Below are 24,990 nucleotides of genomic sequence, written 5' to 3' on the forward strand. Positions count from 1 at the left end.
AAAATAAATAAATAATAAAATTGTTCTGAGATTAAAAAATAAACCTTTAAACTATTAAACCTTGAAGAATTAAATTTTTAATAGTTTATATCCCAATTCAATAGTTAGCTCATTTGTTTAAATACTTTTCTAAAATTGTCTTTTTTTAAAATTTTTTAAAAATGTTTTTTTTTTTAAAAATTTTTATTTCTAGGAAAGAGAGAGACAGCGTGAGCAGGGGAGGGTCAGAGAGAGAGGGAGTCACAGACTCTGAAACAGGCTCCAGGCTCTGAGCTGGCAGTCAGCACAGAGCCCGACGCGGGGCTCGAACCCACGAACCGCGAGATCATGACCAAAGCGAAAGTCGGACGCTTAACCGACTAAGCCACCCAGGCGCCCCTAAAAATGTTTCTTTTTAATCTGAAATCTTTCTAAATTCTAGTCTAGCCTACAATATGCATTCAGAATATTATCCATGAACCATTTGTCAGAGTAGTATAGTGTGTTACCATCAGGAATCTAGGAAAATTATAGGCAAATTTAAGTTAACCTTAAGATTTATTTATGTTTTAAAAATATTTATGTATTTTTAGAGAGAGAGTGAGGGAGAGGAACAGAGGGAAAGAGAATCTTTTAATTTTTTTAATTTATTCTTTTTAATATCTATTTTTGAGAGAGCGCAAGTGGGGGAGGGACTGAAAGAGGGAGACCGAGGATCTGAAGCGGGCTCTGCATTGACAGGCTGACAGCAGTGAGTTCAGTGTGGAACCTGAACTCATGAACCATGAGATCATGACCTGAGCCAAACTCAGGCTCAACCGAATGAGTCACCTTGGTGCCCTCTCCTTTTTTTTTTTTTTAAATCTTTTGTTTGTTTTAATGTTTATTTATTTTTTGGAAGAGAGCGCGCAAGCAGAGGAGGGGCAGAGAGGATTCAAAACGGGCTCCATGCTGACAGCAGAGGGTCGATCCCATGAACTGTGGGATCATGACCTGAGCTGAAGTTGGACGCTTGACCAACTGAGTGCACACAGGCACCCCAAAGGAGAATCTCAAAGCAGGTCCAGCTCATGCCCATGACCCTGGGGGATCATGCCCTGAGCTGAAATCAAGAGTCAGACACTCAACCAACTGAGCCACGCAGGCCTCCCTAGCTTTAAAATTTAAAACACAGGAGTGAGTGTTAGGAAGATGAAAAGGAATATAAATATCTTACACTAGACACTGAAAATACCTTTAGAAATGAAAATAAGTCTTCAGATGGAGAAAAAATGTTCTTAAGGCCAAATAAGGTCTCAACACAGCCAGTGTCGCATTTGGGAAGGTTTGTAGGACTCCTTTTAGTACTTTTAGGTTTGTTTTTGGAATTAGGGCCACCTTCAGAGCAAACAAGTTGAACACTTCTGTTATTTCCTCCTACAAAATTAATAAAAGAAAATCTTAGCTATCTATAATTTTAATAAATTATAGCAAACAATTATTTAAAATCTAAGATCCTTTGGCATCTTTTGGACCTATATTCCCATTTTGTTTTTCTCCATGTATGTATTTAATTCATAAAGAGTACACTTCAAACATTATTTCTAATGTATAGAGGTTAAGATGGTGGTGGTGGTCGGCTTACAAAATAATCCAAAAGAATAAAGTACAAGGACTATGAATAGACAAGTAGCAGAAGAAATACAAATATCTAATAAACTCAGAAAAAGATGTGCAATTTTACTAGTGATCATGGAAATACAAATTAAAATAAGATACCGTTCACTTTTCATCTTTTAATTTGGCAAAACTAAAACAACTGGTAACCTAATTTTCTCAGAGGTATACATAAAAAAGCCATCATAAACTATTCATGGGAACATAAAATTGTACAATTATCTTTTGGAGGGCAACCTGACAATACCTATCAGAATGTAAATGTACTCTGCCCTTTGGCCTAGCAACCATACTTCTAGAATTCTCTCTAACGGAAGTACTCACAGATATGCTCAAGGATATGTGTACAGATATTCACTGCACATTTTAATAACAACTGAAGATAACTTCAATTTCCTCTAGTAAGTGACGGTTAATAAAATTATGTTACATCCATTCCCTATTATGGAATAGCATGCAGCTGTGAAAAAGAGAGGGATAGAATTGTACGTACTAACAACAAATTCTCTGGCAAAAAACAGCACGTTGCTTAACAGGTTATATAGTATAGGTTAACTTTGCTAAATAAGAAGGTAGAGATATTTGTGCATGCAAAGATAAAGCTAACAGTGGCTAACTTTAACAAAGGTGTAAGATCTCTTACATATTTCTGTACTGTTTGAATTTCCAATGAGTATATAGCTGCATTTTTTAAGACGGACAGAAATAAAATGCATATCAGATCTTCAAGAAAACAAATAATGACATAGTTTTCTTCTTTGAAAGTTCTTGACATAGCATTTTATTTCCAATCATAAGGCAACAGTTACTAATTTATTTTTTATAAGAGGACTTTTCTGTGTCTTACTTATAGTATTTACTTCTAAGAAACAGTTAAGGCTACAAGCTTACACTGAATTAAATATATACATTTGCTAATTTAAAAAAGAAAAATACATTAAAATTTTGAACTAATCAAAGAAAAAAAAAAAACTTGACTTGACAGGGGATTAATATTACAGAACTTCACCTTGGCTTTATTTAAATATTTGTGTATTTCCCAGAGCAGGAGCTGTAACTACAGAACTGTGACTATGGAGCATGAAAACCACAAACTATGAACTTCTTCGGGAAAGGAACCATGTCTTATTCATGTGAACACAGGACCTGGCATGGAAAAAGTCCTCAATAAATGTCTGTGACTTCAACTGGGTAACAAAGACTGAAGACTGAGAAGAAATAAAACATTTCTGAAATGATAAAGTTCTTATGAAAAAAGAATTAAAGACTATTGAAGCTAAAAAGAGAACTTCTATAAAAATAATCTATACATATGGGATAAATCACCAATATGTTTTTTAGTAAGTAGAAAAAGGAAATCAGTTGCTAAATAATATAATTCTATTCATTTATAAATGCAGAAGTAACAATTTGTTCTATGTGCCAGTTTACGCTACTTATCCACATTTAATGCTTATAAAATTTTCATCAACTAAATTGACATATGTATGTTTATTTTCAAGATTAGTATGATCTCTGGGTGCTTAAAAATTTTTAAATCTTTCAGATATTTTGGTATAGCATATATTTTAACAGAGGGTCCCCTTATAGAAGTTTTTTTCATAACAGATCAACTTACGACAAAGGGATAATGGCCTTTCTTCTAAAAATCCACCTCCACTTCTAATCCAGAATTGTAAGTAAAGGATACTTTTTCTAATATCACAACTATTTGCAGTTAACAACGTTACAAAGTCTTTCACATCAGTTCTAAAGTTCTCAGCTAAGCAGATCATCTGCAGGTAGCTGGCAACATTTAGCTGAGGAAGAAACAGAAAGAAGAAAGAAACATGGTGACTTGCAGAGTTAACAGAAATACATCAGTAATACATATCTAAAAGTATACATTCACACTATCCTAGCTCTTGAAAATTAAACTGACCTAGAAAAATATAAAGGAATATACTTCCAAATTAAAAACATTTTACATGTACTTATTTTATTAATTGTACACAGTCTAAAACAGCAAGCAAACTTTTATGTGAGATTTTCCAACGCGAACCCTGGAGGCAATGTTATAAAACCTTGAGAAATTCCCTTAAGCTTAAATAATGGTACAACTTGATGGACTATTTCACAGCCATTAAAATTATAAATGTGAATACCATAGAAAAAAAATAATGTGAATACTATAACAATACTGAAAATATTTATATAATCTTTAAAAGCCAGAGTTAGAAAATTATATCAATGCACGTACAAATGCATTAAATGTAAGTTAACAAGAAGCGTTATGAGAAAAAATGAAAACAAAAATCAAAAAACAAAAAACTCATGATTTCTTAAGAATAAATGGACCTCGTAAACATTTACATTTTATTTAGTGTTGTCATCAATATTGCTATAATGTTTTTTTGTAAAACAACAAAACATATGCTATTCTCTTCCCAGTGCTTATGGAAAGCTTTTTACTTAGAAAGCTAAAACAAATTAAATTGTATTTACATTTTGCATATTTTACAAGATACTAGCATTTCTACCTTAAAGTTAACAAGACAATTAAAAGATTTCCTCTATTAAATCTTTCACTGTATTCTATGTGCATACATTAGTCCTGCATAATTCTGGGACTTCTGCTTTCGAACTAGGAATTCTTTCAATTACAAAGACCCTAGTATCAAACAAACCTGGCCATCAGTAATAACTATAAACTCTATAATCAATTACAAATAAATATAAAAAATAAACTACTTGAAGGCACAAGAGAGTAACCAAAGCAGAAGATAACTGAAGGGAAACCAATACCTGGACAAAAGAAAATGGCTCTGGGTGAATGAAGACTCCCCACCCCTCCTCTACACTGATTTTTGACTGAAGGCAGGCAGCCACAGCGGTGGCTAAAACTCCAACAGAAACTCACAGTATTACTGGCTTGAACCAGAGGATAGAATTTGGGACGATGACCATAGCTGGAAAGTTAGGGGAAAGGTCCGTGAAAGTAGGGAAAGAGCAATTCTAGCTATAAAGAAGAATGCAAATTCCTGGTTGAGGCCTGAACTTCACATGTGTGGGCCTAGCTCAAAGCAGCCTAGCCAAAGCTAAAAGAACCGAACAGAAATTGTAGCTGCCACATATTACAGGAGAATATTTGTTCACACGAACATAACAGAATCTACAACATATCATTCACAAAGTACAGGATAAAAGTCTCAAAACCAAAAGTATACAAAAGACATAACGCACGATGACCATATTATCCTAAGGATGCAAGACTGGTCTGACATTCAAAAATCAAACAACATCATTCACTATATTGATAGAATTAAAAAGATAAACCATATGATTGTTTCAAAAGACAAAGTATCAGACAAAATTTAACACCATTCACAATAAAAATACAGCTAACCCATAAGGAGCATCTATGAAAATATACAGCTAGTATCACACTTAATGGTGTGTGATACTTTCAGCCTACCATCAGGGACAGGGCAGAGATGTCACTTTAACTCCTATTCAGCAGCTTACTGAAGATACACTGGCACTAGTAGAAGAAACTATCTTTTATAGAATTGTGACATATAAGATTAATGAACAAAATTCAAAACTTACAAGCGAAGGAGTACTGAAATTAATTTCTTCAAAGCAGCCATCAAACATTAAACTAAATGTTGGATCTACAGGAAAAAAACATTTTACAAAACCATTACTTTTTCTAGTTATACTTCTTCTATGAAAATATTCTACATTTCATTGGTAATGAAAATATGCAAATTATAAATTAAGGAACTGAATTTCTATCTTGACGTAAAATAACTGATCTTTTTTTTTTTAAATTTTTTAATATTTATTCTTGACACACAGAGAGAGAGAGACAGAGAGACAAAGAGAGAGAGCGCGCTAGCAGAGGAGAGTCAGACACAGAATTAGAAGCAGGCTCCAGGCTGTGAGCTGTTAGCACAGAGCCCGATGCAGGGCTTGAACTCACTAACTGTGAGATCATGACCTGAGCCGAAGCTGGATGCTTAACTGACTAAGCCACCCAGGCGCCCCAAATAACTTATGTTTTAATTAAACCATCATCTAACCTTTGAATAATACAACTTATATCAATATTTTTAGAGGACAATCACTAACAGTCAAATAAGCCATTTATTTCCAAGTGGAGTCTTCCTTAAGCTAACATTTTCCTCTAGAAATCCACAGCAGAGATATGCTACTAAATGTGTGCAATGAAAAATATTAGAAAATGTTATAATTCAGTGCTTATAATGAAAAATAAAAAACTGTATGAGTTTTAAAATAGAACACCGAATGCTAATTATTAGGAAGATTAGAGCAATTAGGTTAGAGCAAAAAACGGCTAATTTTTACTAAAATAGGCAATAATGCATATGGAAGTGTTCTCCAAGGTTGAAGAATGGCTAAGTTCAATATTAAGGAACTGCAGAAAGGCTGGGTTCCATAAAAAATTCTGACCAGTAAATGATATTTGGTGCCATCTGCAAGGTAATAAATTAATTCTATAATTACTCAAGGCTGCAAATTGATCACAAATTTGAATAATTCTTTATTTAAAAAAATGACCTGGGAGCCTCCAAATTTTAAGAAAAAAAAAAAGGGTAATTTACCAGTGGACTTTTTATTTTTAATGTTTATTTAATTTTTGAGAGAGAGCACAAGTGAGGTGGAACAGAGAGAGGGGAGACAGAATCTGAAACAGGCTCCAGGCTCTGATCTGTCAGCACAGAGCCCAAAGCAGGGCTCGAACTCACAAACCATGAGATCATGACCTGAGCTGAAGTCGCGCACTTAAATCGTCTGAGCCACCAGGCACCCTTTCACTAATACACTTTTAAAGGAACCTTTCTAACTAAAATTAAAAGCTTTCTCAAATATTTTGACCAAAAGTAATTAGTTGTAAAATCACTGTTACCTACCGCTTGTAGTAAGGATTACAGGTCTCTTAGTTGTTGCCATGAATGTTTTGATTGCATTCAAAAACCCAGCATCTTCCTCGAAAATGACATCAACCTAAGAACCATTTATGAGAATATTAGTGTACTGAGTAACAAAGCATTTACTGGATATGCTGTGTATAATACTATATACACTGTCTGTTAGATACAAGGTTTTTGAATTTATTAAATTTATGAACACTGTGAACTCAGCTCACAATGAAGCTTAAAATGTTTTACACCATTATAAGTAAAAAAATGACCAAAATTAAACTAAAACAATGGAGTCACCTGTACCTGGACAAATATGAATCAGGTACTTGTATCACAGTATCATACATAAAATATGATCCTATTTCATGAGTTCCTATTGCTATTATTAAACTAAAACAACACACATTAATATGATTTTATGTATCACAGGTATAATTTCTATAATCACTGAACAATAATTAGTAACCCTGAATTGCATTAATCATCTTTCTGAAAAATTCTTCTATGGTTGACAGTTTCATTCGCTTAAAATTCAGATACAAATATTCCTGACTTTCTTGGCTATTTTACAATAATACTTCATAGTAAGACATATAGTAATCTTTAGAATAAGGTTTTTTTTTTAATGTTTATTTATTTATTTTGAGAGAGAGAGAGCAAGAGCACGCATGCATGCACAAGTCAGGGAGGAGCAGGGAGGAACAGAGAATCCCAAGCAGGCTCCACAATGTCAACGCAGAGCCCAATGCAGAGCTCGAACTCAAGAGCTGCAAGATCATGCCCTGAGCCGAAATCAAGAGTCGGACACTTAAGTGACTGAGCCATCCAGGCGCCTCACAGAAAGTCTGTATTATAAGATACCATGAACATATGTTCACAAGCCTACCTCCTCAAAAAGAATGAGAGATGTTGCATTTTTCCTGTTGGATTCCTCAGCTCCAAATTCTTTGACATTTGGCTTAGTTGTATTTGTAGATTTAGTCTGAATAATTGGTTTCTGTTCACAAGAATTTTTGATTCCTGCATAAACAAAACATTAATATTTTAGATAAACATCAACCTTTAATAGAACACTGGATATTTCTGCAAACTAAGCTCAAACTGAAACCCCCTATCAAAACTGAAACAAGAGGCAGGGTGGGAGGGGGTGGAAAAAAAGCTGAAACAAAATATCAAGACTCCTATATGCATGACCTTCAAAGTAGCCGAGATTTAATAAAAAGCAGAAGGAGGTGCCTGTTTGGCTCCGTCGGTTGAGTGAACAATTCTTGATTTCAGCTCAGGTCATGATCCTGGGGTTGTGGGATCCAGCTCTGCGTCGGGCTCCACACTAAGCCTAGAGACTGCTTAAGATTCTCTCTCTCTCTCCCTCTGCCCCTCTCCCGTTTGTGGTCTCCCTGTCTCTAAAAAAGAAATAAAAATAGGGGCGCTGGGGTGGCTCAGTCAGTTGCGTGTCTGACTTCGGCTCAGGTGGTGATCTCACGGTTGATTCGTGAGTTCGAGCCCTGCACTGGGCTTGCTGGTGTCAGCACAGAGCCTTCTTTGGATCCTCTATCCCACCCTCTCTCTCTGCCTCTCCCCCACTCACGCTCGCACTCTTCTGTCTCTCAAAAATAAACATACATTTACAAAAATAAATAAAATAAATTTTAAAAAAGAATTAGAACATTAAAAACATAAACAGCAATAGGAACTCATGAAATAGGATATTTTATGTATGAGGGTCACTAATATTAAAAAATATCACATATACTTTGTCAATTTAATGTCTTACCTTTATTATTTTCCAGAAGTACTATTTCTTCATTATTTTTTGGCTTAGAAGAAACTTTAAAATAATTTGCCAAAGTCTTAGGTGGAAGTGTTCGCTTCGGTACACTGCTTTGTGGTGATGACGGAGGAAGTTTCCTTGGTGATGTAATAACTTTCTTAGGAGAGTTTAATTTTTCTGCCAAAAACAGATTTACTTAAAGATAAATATTCTAGAAGTTAAACAGATGGTAAGGCTGAGTCATCCACAGCCTATATTTCTACTCTTATCAGTTAAAAATGGAGACAGACCTTTTCTTTCAGTCTTAGGTTCAAACACTGTGTACAAATATTAACACACTGTTACAGCTATTCTATCATCACAGAAGGTAAACCTGGGCATTTGGAAAAGACAATCTTTACCAAAGAAACACATATCCTTGAAGCAAATAGTGTTCATAATCCCTCCATTCACTTTCTGTACATCTGTTTGGGTTCAGAGGAGGCTGGAGAAGAGATAATGTTCGTACTGAGCACATCCAGAACACTTATCAACTTCAGTTTAGCCCTATAAGAAATGAGTATCGCAGGCAAAGAATGTTCTTTTAAGGTGTCTATGGAGGATCGATACAAAGTTTATAAATAAATGTTTGCTCTCTACCCTGTGGAAGTCCCAGGCACCAAGCATTTGTACCAGAGCGTGTCTTTTCTCCCCTCTCAGTGCTCTGATTCAGTCTTCACATGTGTAAATTACTATTAGGAGCAGGATTTTTTTCCCCCATATAACCATAAGTGCACAATTTCTGTCCTATGCTTTATTGGCACCCCATCTCCATAGATTTTATTATATTCTTTGCATATTATAGATGTTTGAAAACTTATTGACAATTTTGAGTTTGAGAAATTATCCTAGACATCACTATTATGTCAGAAACCCAAGCAAACTCTACACTGGCAGCCCAGAGCCCATCATGGGGCTCGAACTCACGAACCACGAAACCAGGACCTGAGCCAAAATAGTCGGATACTCGGCCAACTGAGTGCCTCAGAATGTAATCTTAAAATAAAAAATTATTATTTCTTTATATTGGAAAGATTTCAATTTATAAAAAAACTATTTTGTCTTTATTTTTCTAATTTTGGCATACTACAAGGATTGTTTGATCATGGATTGGCATCAGTCCAAAGACCGGTTTTAGAAAATACATGCCAAGTGGCTCAGTCAGTTAAATGTCTGACTGTGGCTCACGTCATGATCTCGCAGTTCATGAATTCGTGCCCCACACTGGGCTCTGTGTTGACAGCTCAGAGCCTGGAGGATTCTGTGTCTCCCTCTCTCCCGGCCCCTCTCCTGCTCATACTCTCTCTCTCAAAAATAAACATTAAAAACTAAAAAAAAAAAAAAAAAAGCCAATTTTTATATAAGATACCCAGTAAATATCTGGCTAAATTTTATTGATATATTCTTTTTTCTATATATTTATTTTTGAGAGAGAGAGACAGTAGAGTGCAAGCAGGGAAGGGGCAGAGAGAGAGGGAGACACAGAATCTGAAGCAGGCTCCAGGCTCTGAGCTGTCAGCACAGAGCCGGACGTGGGGCTCGAACTCAGAAACCATGAGATCATGACTTGGGCCGAAGTCATACACTTAAATGACTGAGTCACCCACGCGCCCTTATTGATATATTCTTCTTAAGGGATCTTCCACCAAAACAATCAACTCCATGGAGAAAGAGCTTCCTTATAGGCCTGGAACATCTAAACGAGCCAGAAAGCAAAAACAAATATCAAAGATTACTGGGGCTATGTCAAAATGACATGAGACAATTAAGTCAGGTTCCTGCTAATCAAAGAGCAGACAATATAGCCACAAAAAGAAAAAAGGGCTCTGCATTTGGCCAAGACATACACTGGATTTACCCGTCTATCTGAAATAACAGCAAAAACCTAAACATAATATATGAAACAATGCTTTTCAAGACTTTGGAAAAATGCAAAAAAAGTCTGGTGATACCTGAGAGAAGAAACAAACAAGGTGAACCCCAGGAACTGCCTAGCTCCTGCCTTGAGACAATGTATAGGCCACAGTGAGGAGGGGGAAGCCAGTCCAGAGGTTTCCTGGAGTTGAGGAGACTGAACAGGAGTCCGGAGAGGCCAAGGCAGACAGCGTTCACAGGGCAGAATAGTGAAGAGCAGAGAGCTTCACAGAGCGTTCCAGAAATCTGCAGACGGTCTCATTCAAGTCTTCAATGGAGTGGTGATCAGTGAAAGATTAGAAGAAATAACCTAAGGCTTACAAAGAGCTGGGAATAGCTCCTCTTCCCACCAGACAGAACGGCAAACTTCAGAATTAATGGGGCAGTGGACAGAGTACTCAGAAGTATTTTGCCTAAGCAATGGCAAAATTCGTCTTAAACTAAATGCTACTTCGGTCTCGCCTAATACAACAAAAGACCCGAAACGATCCAACTGTTTCTAGGCAACTGTATTTCAGAACAAAGTTCAAGAGTAGTTATGGGAATACAGAAATGTCCAATACCCAACAAGGTAACTGCACAAAGTCTGACATTTGATCAAAAGCACCAGGTGCTCAAAAAGGCATGAAAAATACAATCCATAATGAAAAAAAATCAATTAACTGAAACCAACTCAGAAATGACACAGATGACAAAAATAACAGACAAGAGCACTAATAAATGAGAACACTATAACTGAAACAGTCATCACTGTGTTTCTTCTGTTCAAAAACTTACAGGAAAAATTGAGCACGGTAACACAGAAGCTGTAAGACGGACCCACGTCAAGCTTCTAGAAATGAAAACTACAATGTATGAAATAAAAAAAATTACATTGGACAGCACTGACAGTATACTAGATACTGCAGAAAATAAGATCTGTGAACTTCAATAGTTAGAAACTATCCAAGATGAAACACGAAGAGCAAAAAGAAGACAGAAAGGCTGCACAAGCAATGGTCAAGCTAGAAGACAACTCAAGGGGGTCTTAGATACATGTAATTAAAGTTGTCAACAGAGAGGAGGAGAGAAAAAGTATCTGAAGAGATAACAAGTGTTGGTGAGTATGTGGAGAAGGGAAGCTTTGTGCACTGTTTTGTTTTTTAAGTTTTTTTTTAATGTTTTATTTATTTTTGAGAGAGAGAGAGAGAGAGAGAGAGACAGCATGAACAGGGGAGGGTCAGAGAGAGAGGGAGACACAGAATTTGAAACAGGCTCCAGGCTCTGAGCTGTCAGCACAGAGCCTGACGCGGGGCTCAAACCCACAAACTGTGAGATCATGACCTGAGCCGAAGCCAGACGCTTAACCGGCTGAGCCATCCAGGTGCCCCGCTTTGTGCACTGTTGAAAGGAATGGAAATGGGTTCAACCACTATGGAAAACAACATGAAGTTTCTTCCCAAAACTAAAAACAGATCTGCCATATGATCTGGCAATTGTGCTTCTGGAAATACATCCAAAGGAAACAAAAACGGGATCTTGAAGAGATATATGCACTCCCATGTTTACCACAGCATCATTCACGACAGAATGTGCTGTGGAAACAACCCAAGTGCACGTCTGTGAATGGACAGACACGTGGTATATATACACATGAAATAGTATTCAGCCATAAGAAAGGACATCCTGCCATTTATGACAGCATGTATGGACCTGGAGCACATTAGGCTAAAGTGAGGTGAGACAGAAAAAAGCAAGCACTGTATGACCTCACTTATATGTGGAATCTAAAAACCCAAACTCATAAAAATAGAGAGTAAAATGGTGGTTACCAGGAGATGGGTTAGGGGAACAGGACAGATGTTAAGGGTACAAACTTGCAATGAGTAAATAAATCCTAGAGCTCTAATGCGCAGTATACTAAGTACAAACAATACTGTATTATAATCACCAAACTTCCTAAGACTATAACTTAATTATTGCAGCCACTAAGAAGTGATAATTATGTAGCGTGATACTCTAATTATCAATGCAATGGCAAACTTATTACAATACAGAAATGTATCAAATTAACACTTGTACACCTTAAATTTACACAATATTATATGTTAAACCTATTGTAATTTAGAGTAAGACACAAGGCTTGGAATTTTCCAGGTTTGATGAAAACTATAAACCCATACATCCAAGAAGCTCAACAAACCACATGAAACATGAAGAAAACTACAGCAATCCACATCAAAATCACAGCTGCTTAAAATTAGTGACAAAAAGAAAATTGTAAAAGCAGAAACAAATAATGAACACAAAGGACTGAAACACATTAAATAGATACAAATCCATGAGGTCCTCATAATACTAAAAATAAAAAAAGTAAACAACACAAAAACTTCTTGGACAACTTTAAAGATTACTAGGGCACCAGTACTTGAAGAACTGATGAATGAAAGGAAAGAATGGGGGAGCCTGGGTGGCTCAGTCCGTCAAGCCTCTGACTTGATTTGGCTTAGAGGTCATGATCTCATGGTTGTGGGATTGAGCCCTACGTCAGGCTCTGTGCTGAGTGCAGAGTCTGCTTGGGATTTTCTCTCTCTCTCTGCCCCTCTCCCCCACTCATGCTCCAAGAAAAAAAATTTTTTTAAAGGAAAGAATAAAGCATTTCTTGTGCCTTTCCTGTACAAACTGTATGTCAAAGTATTCAAACAACTGATAAGGAGAAATGCTCCTTAGAATTTCAACTACTGGGGTGCCTGGGTGGCTTAGTCGGTTAAGCGTCCGACTTTCGCTTAGGTCATGATCTCGCGGTTCATGGGTTCGAGCCCCGCGTCGGGCTCTGTGCTGACTGCCAGCTCAGAGCCTGGAGCCTGTTTCAGTCTGTGACTCCCTCTCTCTCTGACCCTCTCCTGCTCACTCTGTCTCTCTCTCTCCTAGAAATAAATAAAAAAATTAAAAAAAAAAAATTAAAAAAAAAATTTCAACTACTAAATTCAGAAAGGCTCAGTGAATTACAAAATCACCCATTTTTTAACTCCTAATGAAATAATCTACTAGATAAAGTTCATGGCTACATAATACTATTAGTTAAAAGAGTGATGGGGAAACTTTATAATGGATGGATCAGTCTGAAAACAACTGAACTCACCAATCCATGTGAATATCACAAATGTATCTTGGCTCTGATGCGTAGGAAGTACACAGCCCCGCCCATGCATGTACCGTAGCCCTGAAACAGAACCTGAATCTAGTCAAGCCCACAGATCTAACCGCTAGTTTACATGAAATAAAGGGAAGAGTAATATGTTAACTGATACCATGAACATACCATCAGCGAAATCCAAAATGCAAGAGATTTTATGAAAAATGACCCATGTTCTTTAACAAATAAATGATATAAAAAGGACGATGGAATTATTAGGGACATTGAAAGACATTTAAAAGACATCAATCAAGGGGCGCCTGGGTGGCTTAGTCGGTTAAGCGTCCGACTTTCGCTTAGGTCACGATCTCGCGGTTCGTGGGTTCGAGCCCCGTGTCGGGCTCTGTGCTGACAGCCAGCTCAGAGCCTGGAGCCTGTTTCAGTCTGTGTCTCCCTCTCTCTCTGACCCTCCCCTGCTCACGCTGTCTCTCTCTCTCTCTCCTAGAAGTAAATAAAAACATTTAAAAATAAATAAATAAATAAAATAAAAGACATCAATCAAATGTAAGATGAAACCTTGTTTAAATCCAAATTTGCACAAACCATTTGAAACAACAGAAAACCAAAATAAGAGTATATTAAGATATATAGCTAATTTCATTAGGTCTAATAATGATACTGTGGTTATGCTTTTTATTTAATTTTTTTAAGTTTATTTATTTTGAGAGAGAGAGCATGCACGCGTGTGAGCAGTGAAAGGTCAGGGAGAGAATCTCAAGCAGGCTCCACACTGTCAGCACAGAACCCAATGTGGGGCTTGAGCCCACAAACTGAGGTCATGACCTGAGGTGATCAAGAGTGAGACACTTAACCAACTGAGCCATCTAGGCTCCCCAGTTACGCTTTTTAAAGGTCCTTATCAGTTAGAGATACTTACTGAAGTACATATAAGTAAAATTATATGATGGTCTTGAGATTTTAAAACCATCCGGGAAAACATTTGTAGATTTCATTCTCTCAAAGGTTATGACCTAAGGAAAAGAATTTACTTACTTGGTGACTTGCCTAGGTTGTAACTATTAAAAAAACAAGGTTTCTGAGAGTTTACACCTTGCTTGTCCACTTGATGGGACTGGGTAGCTTCCTTCAGCTGAGATAGAATTTGTCTACCACTGCGCTGAGAAGAGGCATTGACTTCAAATATCTGGAAGAATATATGAAAGCAGGAAGAATGTTCGGTTTTCCTTTAAGTGCAACCATCGCATTAACACCCTCCCGGCACTGGCCCTTCCTAACCTTAAATCCAAGCTCCTGAGCACAGGCATAGACGGCAGCCGTTTTCCCCACTCCTGTCGGCCCTGTTATCAGAACAGTATTGCACAGGCAATTCTCTTCGTCATCTGAGCTGCCTTTATAATCAATGCTATCCGACAGATCTGAAAAATCATTCAAATGCAAATAATCACTTGATAATTGCTCAGGCAGCAATAGATGCTGGACACATATTTAGAGAAGCTAGGAAATCAAATATAAAATACAGTTAAGAAATTTCATACAGATTTTTAGCCAATCTAATGAAACATGTTCAGGGAAATGGAGAAAATGTCTCAAGATACCTTCCAGTTTCTCATCTTTTTTTCCCTTCAAATTTTGTCTTTCTTCCAATTCGGCTCTTCTCTTCCAGTCTTTCAACCAACTGCCATAAGAAAATGTGTGTTATTAAAAATAATTCACAAAATAGAGATGTCTCTCTTTGAATCAACTAAAGAGTACAATATTTTTACATGGGCATGAATATTCTGAAGGAAGTAATTTTTACCAAAATACACAAGAATGGAAGTACAAGGATACACACTGTGAGGACCCTCATCTACCGAAACCAGTACGGAGTAACTCTAAAGAGCTCAGGTAGATCGTGCGAGGATCTACAGGAAACACGTCTAATACACAGTCCTGAGTATAAGCAGGGAGATTAAGTTCTAGTTTAGAGCGAGACTTCCCAAGTTTGAGTTCAGCCCCACTACTTTCTTTCTCTTTTTTTTTTTTTACGATTTTACTTTATTTATTTATTTATTTATTTATTTATTTATCCTTAAATAGTTTAGCTCCACTACTTTCAAGCCAGGTGACCCTGAACAAATAATTCAACCTCTGTAGGCCCATTTCTCATCTATAGGATGAGGACAGAAGTATTTACTCTCATAGTATAGTTGTAAGGATTAAATGAGCTAAGAATAATGCAAGTACATAGAATAGTGCTAAGCTCAAAGTGCTAAGTATTATGGGTCCCTGTTCCTTATAGGAAATCCTTTGGACCATGTGAGTTTTAGAATTCAAAATTTTTCAGATACTAGAAAAGTAATTTGGTATGTATATCACATATAACACAATACCCCTCGGGGTCTCTGGTGTTACAATCACTTAACGTTTCTATTTTTAAAAAAAGGTATGAACTCCTTCTAAGTGGGGTCCATAAAAACCGGCATATATAGTAAAGTTAGTAACTTAATTTTCAGAACTTTTTGGAATTGTAGCCAAAGTATTATGGATCTGAATTAGTAGTAATGTGATCCTATTTGTTAGGAAAAAAAGGAGCTAATATAAGCATAGATTGTTTTCTAGGAGATTTCATAAGAAACCTTTAATAGTTGTTGCCTCTGGAGAGTAGAAATGGGAGAAAAAAGGGATATTTACCTTTTACATCATTCACATTTTCACATTTTTCTTTATTTTCTTTAAGTATAAATATTACCTTATAATTTCCATATTTTAGTATAAATAAAATAAGCTAAATAGTAAAACTAGATTCATAAACTATTTCTCAATTCTTTTACAAGTTTTACCAACCTATGTAACTTTTTTATAGCTAGCTCATTGCCTATGAGCTCGCTGGAGTTCTGGGGTTGATACTTTTCTGTCCATAGCATATCTTCAGTTCCAGAATCTAAAGCAAAACATATATATTAAAACACTGTTCCTTAACATAAGCATATAGTCTTAGACATACATGTTATCATTTCATGTAAATAATATTTGTACAAGTATTTATGTTTACAAAATGCCAAAAGGGAAATTTCAAAAGTTAACATTACATTTAAAATTCTTCATCTCTTATTCTTCACATCTTCATATCAATTCTTCCCCCTTAAAAACTAACCACCATAGGGGAGCTTGAGTGGCTCAGTTGGTTAAGCATTAATCTGGCTTCGGCTCAGGTCATGATCTCAACAGCTCATGAGTTCGAGCCCCCACTGGGTTCTGTGCTGACAGCTCAGAGCCTGGAGTCTGCTCTGAATTCTGTGTCTCTCTCTTTCTCTCTGCCCCTCCCCTGCCTGTGCTCTGTCCTCTCGGTCTCAAAAATAAACAAACATTTAAAAATATTTAATAAAACAAAAAAACCCCAAAAAACTAACCATCATAAAGTCTCATGACAGTAAGGTTTAAAAGTACTCATTTAGGGCTGCCTCATTGGCTCAGTCAGCAAAGCATGTGACTCTTGATATCAGGGTTGTGAGCTCAAGCCCTATGCTGGGGGCAGAGATAACTTAAAAAAATTATTAGGAAAATAAATAAAAGTACATGCTTAAAATTTAAATAATCGCTAAAAAACATGATATATGAAAAGTAATTTAAACCCTAAGAAGTAATCTAAAGAACAAGAGAAGCATAATTCTTGTGGAGCGCCCTTTGACTCCTGAAAAGAAACATTAAAATGTCCTACAAAGTCAATCTGGGTAAATGGAGATGTGCCACACTTCCATTTGAGAAGACTGAATGTGGTAAAGATGCGCATTCACTCCAAATTAATCTATACACTAATGCCAAATCAAAACCCCAATGGAATTTGTGGGGTAAGAGACTCTATAGCTCATTCAACAGAGTAGATACATAAACATAGTTTTGTTGTTGTTTTTTTTTAAATGTTTATTTTTGAGACAGAGCACAAGGAGGGGAATGACAGAGAGAGAGAGAGGGAAATACAGAATCTCAAGCAGGCTCCAGGCTCCGAGGTGTCAGCACACAGCCTAACGCAGGACTCGAACCCACAAACCATGAGATCATGAACTGAGCTGAAGTCGGACACTTAACCGACTGAGCCACCCAGGCACCCTGATAACAGAAATAATTTAGGAAAAACGATAGGAGACTTGCTATACAAATATCAAAACATACTATGAAGCTGCATAAATGGGTGAATAATTAATCAATTCAATAGAATACTTGAAAAAGCTAAAGAACTCAAATGGGAATAAGTCAGAGACATGTGAAACAGGTATGGTCTCAGGTTTTGAAAAAAGTACACGTATTTACAGAAAAATCAAAGACCAAACAGCTATCTTTTAAATGTGGTTTTCTGTAAGACTGTAATGAGTAAGGCTTCCACTTCTTGTTTTATACACAATATACATTGCTTGAACGTTGCAAAGAACATCTATTAAAGAGGAGAGAACATGAACAAGAAGAGAAAATAAATAAAAAAGCTCTAGGCCCAGAGGGAGAAGATCTAATTTACCAGGAACAGGAGATCTTTCTGATGCAGGCTCTTTGCCATCATCTATTATCAGAACATCAGAATCTTCAAGTGCCTCTGTTTCTATTTTACATGCGGTAATCGAAGCAGTTTGTTTCCTCCTGGATGTTTTAGAAAGGAGGCCTTTACAGGAGTAAAGCTTTATCCCAGTGGAGTTGTTTCTTTTGTCAAGTTCTTCCGGTTTCCCATTTATCTTTTTCGGACTTTGTGAATACTCGTTTGGTTTCTTTCTTTTTGACTTCTGCATTTCTGTTTCCACTCGTTTCCTTTTGGTTTCTTTGTGATTAACATCAGGCTCGAGTTGTGGGCTTTCTATTTCAGAAATGACAGAAATGCATGTACTTACTAATTATCAAAAAACAAATTTTAATATCCAATAATTTTAATATCACTTCCAAATATCCAACAATATTACTACAAAATGAAGAGGCAAGAAGAATCAAATGTGGGCCACAGAAAGCAAGAAGGATATGGTGTTATTTAGACTGCCCTTTGTACAAGTTATATAAATCCAAGGAAAATTCAAATGATCTGACCTAAGCCTTTCCTTAAATGAACTATTAATATTTTAACATAATTAAAGCTTTGGTGGGGGAGCCCGCCTGGGTGGTTCAGTCGGTTAAGCGTTTGACTTTGGCTCAGGTCATGATCTCACAGTTCATGGGTTTGAGCCCCGTGTCAGGCTCTGTGCTGACAGCTAGCTCAGAGCCTGGAGCCTGTTTCAGATTCTGTATCTCCCTCTCTCTCTGACCCTCTCCTGCTCATGCTGTCTCCCTCTCCCACTCTCTCAGAAATAAATAAAACATAAAAAAAAATTTTTTTTTTAAAAAGCTTTGGGTGTGTACCTGTGGAGAATGGCAGGGGCCAACACTGTACTGAACGAGATGCTTTAATACAGTTGAACAATTCTGCCAACCATAAGCAATATTCTCTCCGTGGACTTCCAAGGGTCAAAGACCAAGTCTTTTTTTTTTTTTTTTTTGAATGTTTTTGAATTTATTTTTGAGAGAAAGATAGAGACAGTGTGAGCAGGAAAGGGTCAGAAAGAGAGGGAGACACAGAATCCAAAGCAGGCTCCAGGCTCTGAGCTGTCAGCACAGAGTCGACTCAGGGCTCGAACCTGTGAACAGTGAGATCATGACTGACCTGAGCCGAAGTCGGGCGCCCAACCAACTGAGCCACCCAGGTGCCCCAAAGACCAGATCTTCATGTTTTCAGAAACAAAATGTTAATATGAATGATAAGTTATCACTAACCTTGTTTACAATGACACTCAGAAAGTACCTGCTGCTCACTTCGTTTTTTAAGAAGCAAAGAAAAATATTTTGTCAAGGAAAATTCAGGATTTGACAACCTAATTTCCTCCAGCAAAACATTTTTTACTTCTTCAGTCAAATCTTGCCTTCTCTCCACAAACTGCAATAAAGAAAAAAGAAAAAAGCTCAATAACCGACCCACATTGCCTGTATTTTAAAAGACATCTTTATTTTTTTAAGTGATCTCTACACCCAACGTGAGACTTGAACTCACAACCCTGAGAATCAAGAGTCGCCTGCTTCACTGACTGAGCCAATCAGGTGCCCCCCAGATTGTCTATTAATATTAGTCACCAACTATTTTCTGTCTATAATTAGTCAATATTAATGTAGGATTAGCTTTAGTGACTAAATATAACCTTAACAGCAAAGCTGCATTTGCGCAGCTTTTTAAGGACTTAATTCATAGTTTAACTGTTCCCTCTTTCAACTAATTGTACTTTACACATTAGATTAGAATGCTGACTTACACAATATCTAAATGTGCTATATAATCTAATATTCTTCTGAAACTGACTACCATTAATTCTTTTTTTAAATAATTTCTTCCAATGTTTATTCATTTTTGATAGAGACAGAGAGCGAAGGGGGGGGGGGGTAGAGAGAGAGACAGAGACAGAGACACAGAATCCAAAGCAGGCTCCAGGTTCTGAGCTGTTAGCACAGAGCCTGACGTAGGGCTTGAACTCACAGACCACAAAATCATGACCTGAGCCAAAGTCTGATGCTCAACCCACTGAGCCATCCAGGCTCCCTGGTACCATTAATTCTTAAAATGTTTCTAAAGCTCTAGGAATATTTAAAAGAGATGTCTAATTCATTTGGGATTTATTTTTTAAAACTGGACTCCAGGGAAAAAATGAACTTTGGGCCACAAGAGTAGATATGTTTGTTTTCCCTCTGAGAGATGTGAAGGAAACACCCTACAATGGATGAGCTCTCTGGTACTTACCACAACAGCAGAATTAGTACTTTTAGAATTCGAATTCAATGTTGAAAATTCACCAAGAGTAAGAACACATTTTGAGAGATCTGTTACTCTAGTATCCAGTTCTTTAAGTTTGGTTAAGAGAGGGCAAGTGGGTGGTTTCAGATGCCACAAATGGCATCCTAAAGAAAAACAGAAAACAAAGATCTTAATTATCTTCATTCATTACATCAAATGCCAAATGTGCAAACATGAAAAGATCTGATAACTACATAGTTAACACAAAAATACCAAACTTGTCACTTCCAACAAATATAATTAAGAAAAATATTGAGTCTTCCTTCCCAATTGTTTAAAATAACCAAGTAATAGCAAACTTTTCTTTTGGAATCAACCTTGCTATTCGGGGTAAGAATTTCAGGGACAGTTAGCATCCTGGTTTAAAGTTTAAACTCTGGGGATGCCTGGGTGGCTCAGTTGGTTTAAGTGTCTGACTTCGGCTCAGGTCATGATCTCGCAGTCCATGGGTTTGAGCCCTGCATTGGGCTTTGTGCTGACAGCTCGGAGCCGGGAGCCTGTTTCAGATTCTGTGTCTCCCTCTCTCTCTGCCCCTCCCCTGCTCATGTTCTGTCTCTGTCTCAAAAATAAATAAACTATAAAAAAAAAATTGGTTGCTTTCAACATCACTTTTTAAAAAAAGTTTAAACTCTGAAGGCAGAACTGGGTTCGAATCCAGACTGTGTCGCTTGCTAGCTAGGTGAGCATGGGCAAGATTCTAAGCCATAGTTTCTTCATCTGTAAAGTGGGGGTGAATATTATAAAAGTCAACCTCCAAGAGTTGTTATGAAGATTAAACTAGTTATTCAAATGAAGCGCTCAGCACAATGCCAGATACTAGTAAATAAATGTGTGATTAACTTTTCAGGTTCTAATTGTTTTTAAGTTTATTTTTATTTATTTTGAGAGAGAGATAGAAAGTAGGCATGGGAGGGGCAAAAAGAGAGGGAGACAGAATGCCACGCAAGTTCTGCACCATCAGCACAGAGCCCGATGTGGGGCTCAAACTCACGAACTGTAAGATCATGACCTGAACTGAAATCAAGAGCCAGACAGTCAACTGACTGAGCCACCCAGGCACCCCAACTCCTCAGGTTCTAAAAGAGAGAGATTCTCTTTGTGCTTGCTTCATTTCCTCATCCACAAACACATACGAGAAGTTTTACAGTAGCACTCTGGTGAAAATGTTGGTCAAAATCAGGGAAGAAAAGTGTAACTAATTTCTATAGTTGAATATACTGTTGGAATATGCTGTAAAAAACTGAAGTGGTGAAAATAACAAGAAAGGCTTCATCCACTGAACGGCCAATGGCAGAGCTGAGGAAGAAAGAGAAAGAAGAATATCATTAGAAGGGCTCGCTGGGAAGTTCCTCGTATAAATGGGAGGCTGAACAAAGGTGAAAAGCTATCAAGGTCAGAAACATAAGAGTAAAAAAGAAAGAAGAAAACATAGAGCATATTTCAGGTATAGAGGGAGTGCATTAAACCAATCCACAAAGCCAGCTGAGAAGAAAACAAATGCTTTTGTGTTGACAAAAAACAAAAAACAACAACCAAGAAACAAACAAAAAAACAACCTATACGTAGGAGCAGTGGCAAGGAAAAGGTATAAAGCTTTGTACACTTTTGGCAATTAGAAACCCCGTGAGTCAAGTAAGATGGTGGCTGCTACAGTATTTGAATCCAACCAGAATCAGGCTCTGATCAAGCTAAGGCCACCGTGCAGAAGGCTTGTGCAAACAGCTCACCCTGGTGCGCGGTGTGTGTGACGAAAGGGTGACCTGGAGCGTGGAGCTCCTCGCTACCTGCTCCAGGGGGAAGTTATGTGCTATGACAGAAGAAAAGCTGTTCTGGAAAGGAGGCAAACACCCCCTTGAACATTCAACAGCCCATCAGACAAGGACAGAGCTGGAGCTCCTCTGAGAAAGTCTTCCAGATGATCTGCTCACACATGGGCTGCGTGTAAGAGCACACCTTCCTCTCGGAACACAGTGCCTGTCTGGAGAACAACATCCACCTGAGGTCCCACCCACGTGCCTGCTCTTCGCTGCCGAGGGCGGGGAGGGCTGAGCACGCCTCTCGCTCTCTTGCCCTCAGCGAGTAGAGTGAGTCCAAGACTGAGGAAGAGACCCTCAAAGACATACTTATACTGAGAATTCCCACTAAAATCCCCTTAAGAATTATCTTCAAACCTTACCCTCATTTTAAGTCAACTTACACTTTCATATTACTTCTGTTTAAAAAAAATTTTTTAAATATTTATTTATTTGGGGATAGTATAAGCAGAGGATAGGCAGAGGGAGGGGGATAGGAGATCCGACGTGGGCTCTGTGCTGACAGGCTGACAGCCGAGAGCCAGATGAGCAGCTCGAACTCATGAACTGCGAGATCATAACCTGAGCCGAAGTTGGACGCTGAACCGACTGAGCCACCCAGGCACCCCGCATTTCAAAGTATTCATTACAATAAACTCACCATCATCTTTTTGTTGCACATGGACAACTCTCTGGAAACTAGTACTCGCTGCATTGTACACATCTAACACAGCAGCCTTCTTTGCGATCTGTCGTTTCAGCAAATCCGGCAAACCGCTCATTAGGAAGTCACGCTTGGCTTTAAACTGCACATCACAATCCTGAGACTTTTCACATGTATCTTGACTTTTAAGAAAATCATGTGACAAAGGAAAGCTAAGGTTATAAACACTGGAAAAAAACACTACACAACACGTTTTAATTTCAAAAAATGAATCAGCTACCTGAGATGTTGGCTGGTCAAATTCACTTTTGCTTATTAGTATTAAGAAATTAAATCAAAGTAAATATATGGAGGAAAAAAATGACTTGAAGAACATCCACCAAAATGTCAACAGTCTATCTTTGAGTGGTAGGTGAGTTTTTCCCTTGCATATCTTGTCTTTTTAAAAGAACATGCATTTATATTACAATCAGAAAACAAAGCAAGTGCTGTATTTCAAAAAGTTAATATAAGAATTTCTAATGTGATGTTTCCAATATAATATAATCAAGAACATTGCCTTTATTACTGATGCCTGTTTTACCTGGCTTATCTTTACATTGCTAATCATAAGAGTCCTGACTTTTGTGGGAGGGAGGTGAGGAGGACAGGCCGCTGGAGCAGTGGGGGGAGGGGGGAAACTCTCAGTTGGTTAAGGGTCTTTTTTTTTTTTTAAATGTTTATTCATTTTTGAGAGAGAGAAACATAGCGTGAGCAGGGGAGGGGCAGAGAGAGAGGAGACACAGAATCTGAAGCAGGCTCCAGGCTCTGAGGTGCCAGCACAGAGCCTGACGCGGGGCTTGAACTAACGAACCGTGAGATTATTATCTGAGCCAAAGTTGGATACCTAACCCACTGAGCCACCCAGGCACCCCTAAGCATTTAACTGTTGATTTAGGCTCAGTTCATGATCTTACAGTTTATGAGATCGAGCCCTGCATCAGGCTCTGCACTGACAGCACAGAGCCTGCCTGGGATTCTCTCTCTCCCTCTCTCTCTACCCCTTCCCTACTTGTGCTGCACACTCACTCTCAAAATAAATAAATAAACATAAAAAGAAAAGTCTGATAATGCCAAGCACTAGCAACTGGAGCTCTCATATACTGCTGGTGGGAGTATAAAATGAAACCACCACTTGGGAAAGTTTGGCAGATTCTTACATTGTTAAACACACCTACCCAACAACAAAGCAATTCCACTTCTAGGTATTTACTCAAGAAAAATGAGAACACTGTCTACAAGTGGAATGGAATGGAATGTTCACAGCAGCCTTATTAGTAATAGCCAAATACTGGAAACAACCCAAATGGCCATCAATAAAAGAACGGATAAACAAACTGTGGTATATTCATATAAAGAATACTACTCAGTAATAAAAAAGAACAGGCTACTGATATATCATCTTGGCTGAAAGAAGCCAGAGACAAAAGTGTGCATCCTGTGTGATTTCATTTCTACAAAATTCTAAAAAAGGCAAACCAATCTATGTCAACAGAAAACAGATCAGAAATTGCATGGGACTGGGAGATGGGGACAGAGATTAACTGCAAAGAGGCAGGCACAAGGGAACTTTTTGGAATGTGATGAAAAATGTTCTCTATCGGCATGATGATTACACAGATGTGTACATTTGTTTAACCTTAAACTGTTTACTTCAATTATATGTATATAATTGCATGTACATTATACCTGAATAAAGTTGATTTTTAAAAAAGTGTGTACTGACCCAAAGCAATTAGGTGCAAAAGAATATACATACACATTTTACATGAAGTTCTGAAGTTTACATTAAGTTTTAAAACTAACAAAACTAATCCATGGTAATAGAAATCAAACTAATCAATGGCTAAGAAATCAGAACAGTGTTAGGCAGAGAAGGACAAATATCATATGTTTGCACGTATAGGAGGATTAGGAGGAACTTAACTGAGGAACAAGGGGGAGAAGAAGGGGAGAAATGGTGGGGGAAAGGGAGAGAGGCAAACCATGAGAGACTCTTGAATGCTGACAAAAACTGAGGACTGATGGATGTGGGGGGGAGGGAGGATGGGCATGGAGGAGGGCACTTGTGGGGATGAGCACTGAGTGTTATGTGGAAACTAATTTGACAATAAACTATTTGTGAAAAAAAAAAAAGAAATCAGAATAGTGTCAACTTTTTGTTATGGTGGTGGCAGGAATAACAGAGTACCTTTCAGAGTAAAAGGAAGATGTTAAACCTTGATACAATATACTTATG

The 24,990-nt window shown here is 37.5% G+C and overlaps 1 protein-coding gene across 2 annotated transcripts in view; it reads right to left on the reverse strand.

Moving 5' to 3' along the window:
- The window catches only part of ATAD5 (ATPase family AAA domain containing 5), a 44,092-nt gene that overhangs the window by 3,140 nt on the left and 15,962 nt on the right, over window positions 1-24,990 (reverse strand). For both annotated transcript variants that reach the window (XM_039252124.1, XM_039252118.1), the window contains exons 7-20: window positions 22,710-22,894; window positions 20,202-20,359; window positions 19,190-19,349; window positions 17,916-18,245; window positions 16,250-16,346; window positions 15,019-15,098; window positions 14,699-14,838; window positions 14,456-14,606; window positions 8,338-8,511; window positions 7,450-7,583; window positions 6,552-6,645; window positions 5,224-5,288; window positions 3,254-3,434; window positions 1,214-1,395 (exon numbers count right to left, since the gene is read on the reverse strand). In XM_039252124.1, coding sequence (XP_039108055.1) covers window positions 1,214-1,395; window positions 3,254-3,434; window positions 5,224-5,288; window positions 6,552-6,645; window positions 7,450-7,583; window positions 8,338-8,511; window positions 14,456-14,606; window positions 14,699-14,838; window positions 15,019-15,098; window positions 16,250-16,346; window positions 17,916-18,245; window positions 19,190-19,349; window positions 20,202-20,359; window positions 22,710-22,894 — 2,131 coding nt within the window. The remainder of the gene's footprint in view (window positions 1-1,213; window positions 1,396-3,253; window positions 3,435-5,223; window positions 5,289-6,551; window positions 6,646-7,449; window positions 7,584-8,337; window positions 8,512-14,455; window positions 14,607-14,698; window positions 14,839-15,018; window positions 15,099-16,249; window positions 16,347-17,915; window positions 18,246-19,189; window positions 19,350-20,201; window positions 20,360-22,709; window positions 22,895-24,990) is intronic.

The sequence above is a fragment of the Hyaena hyaena genome, unplaced genomic scaffold (assembly GCF_003009895.1).
Source record: "Hyaena hyaena isolate Hyena2069 unplaced genomic scaffold, ASM300989v1 scaffold_10, whole genome shotgun sequence".
Taxonomy (NCBI): Eukaryota; Metazoa; Chordata; class Mammalia; order Carnivora; family Hyaenidae; genus Hyaena; species Hyaena hyaena.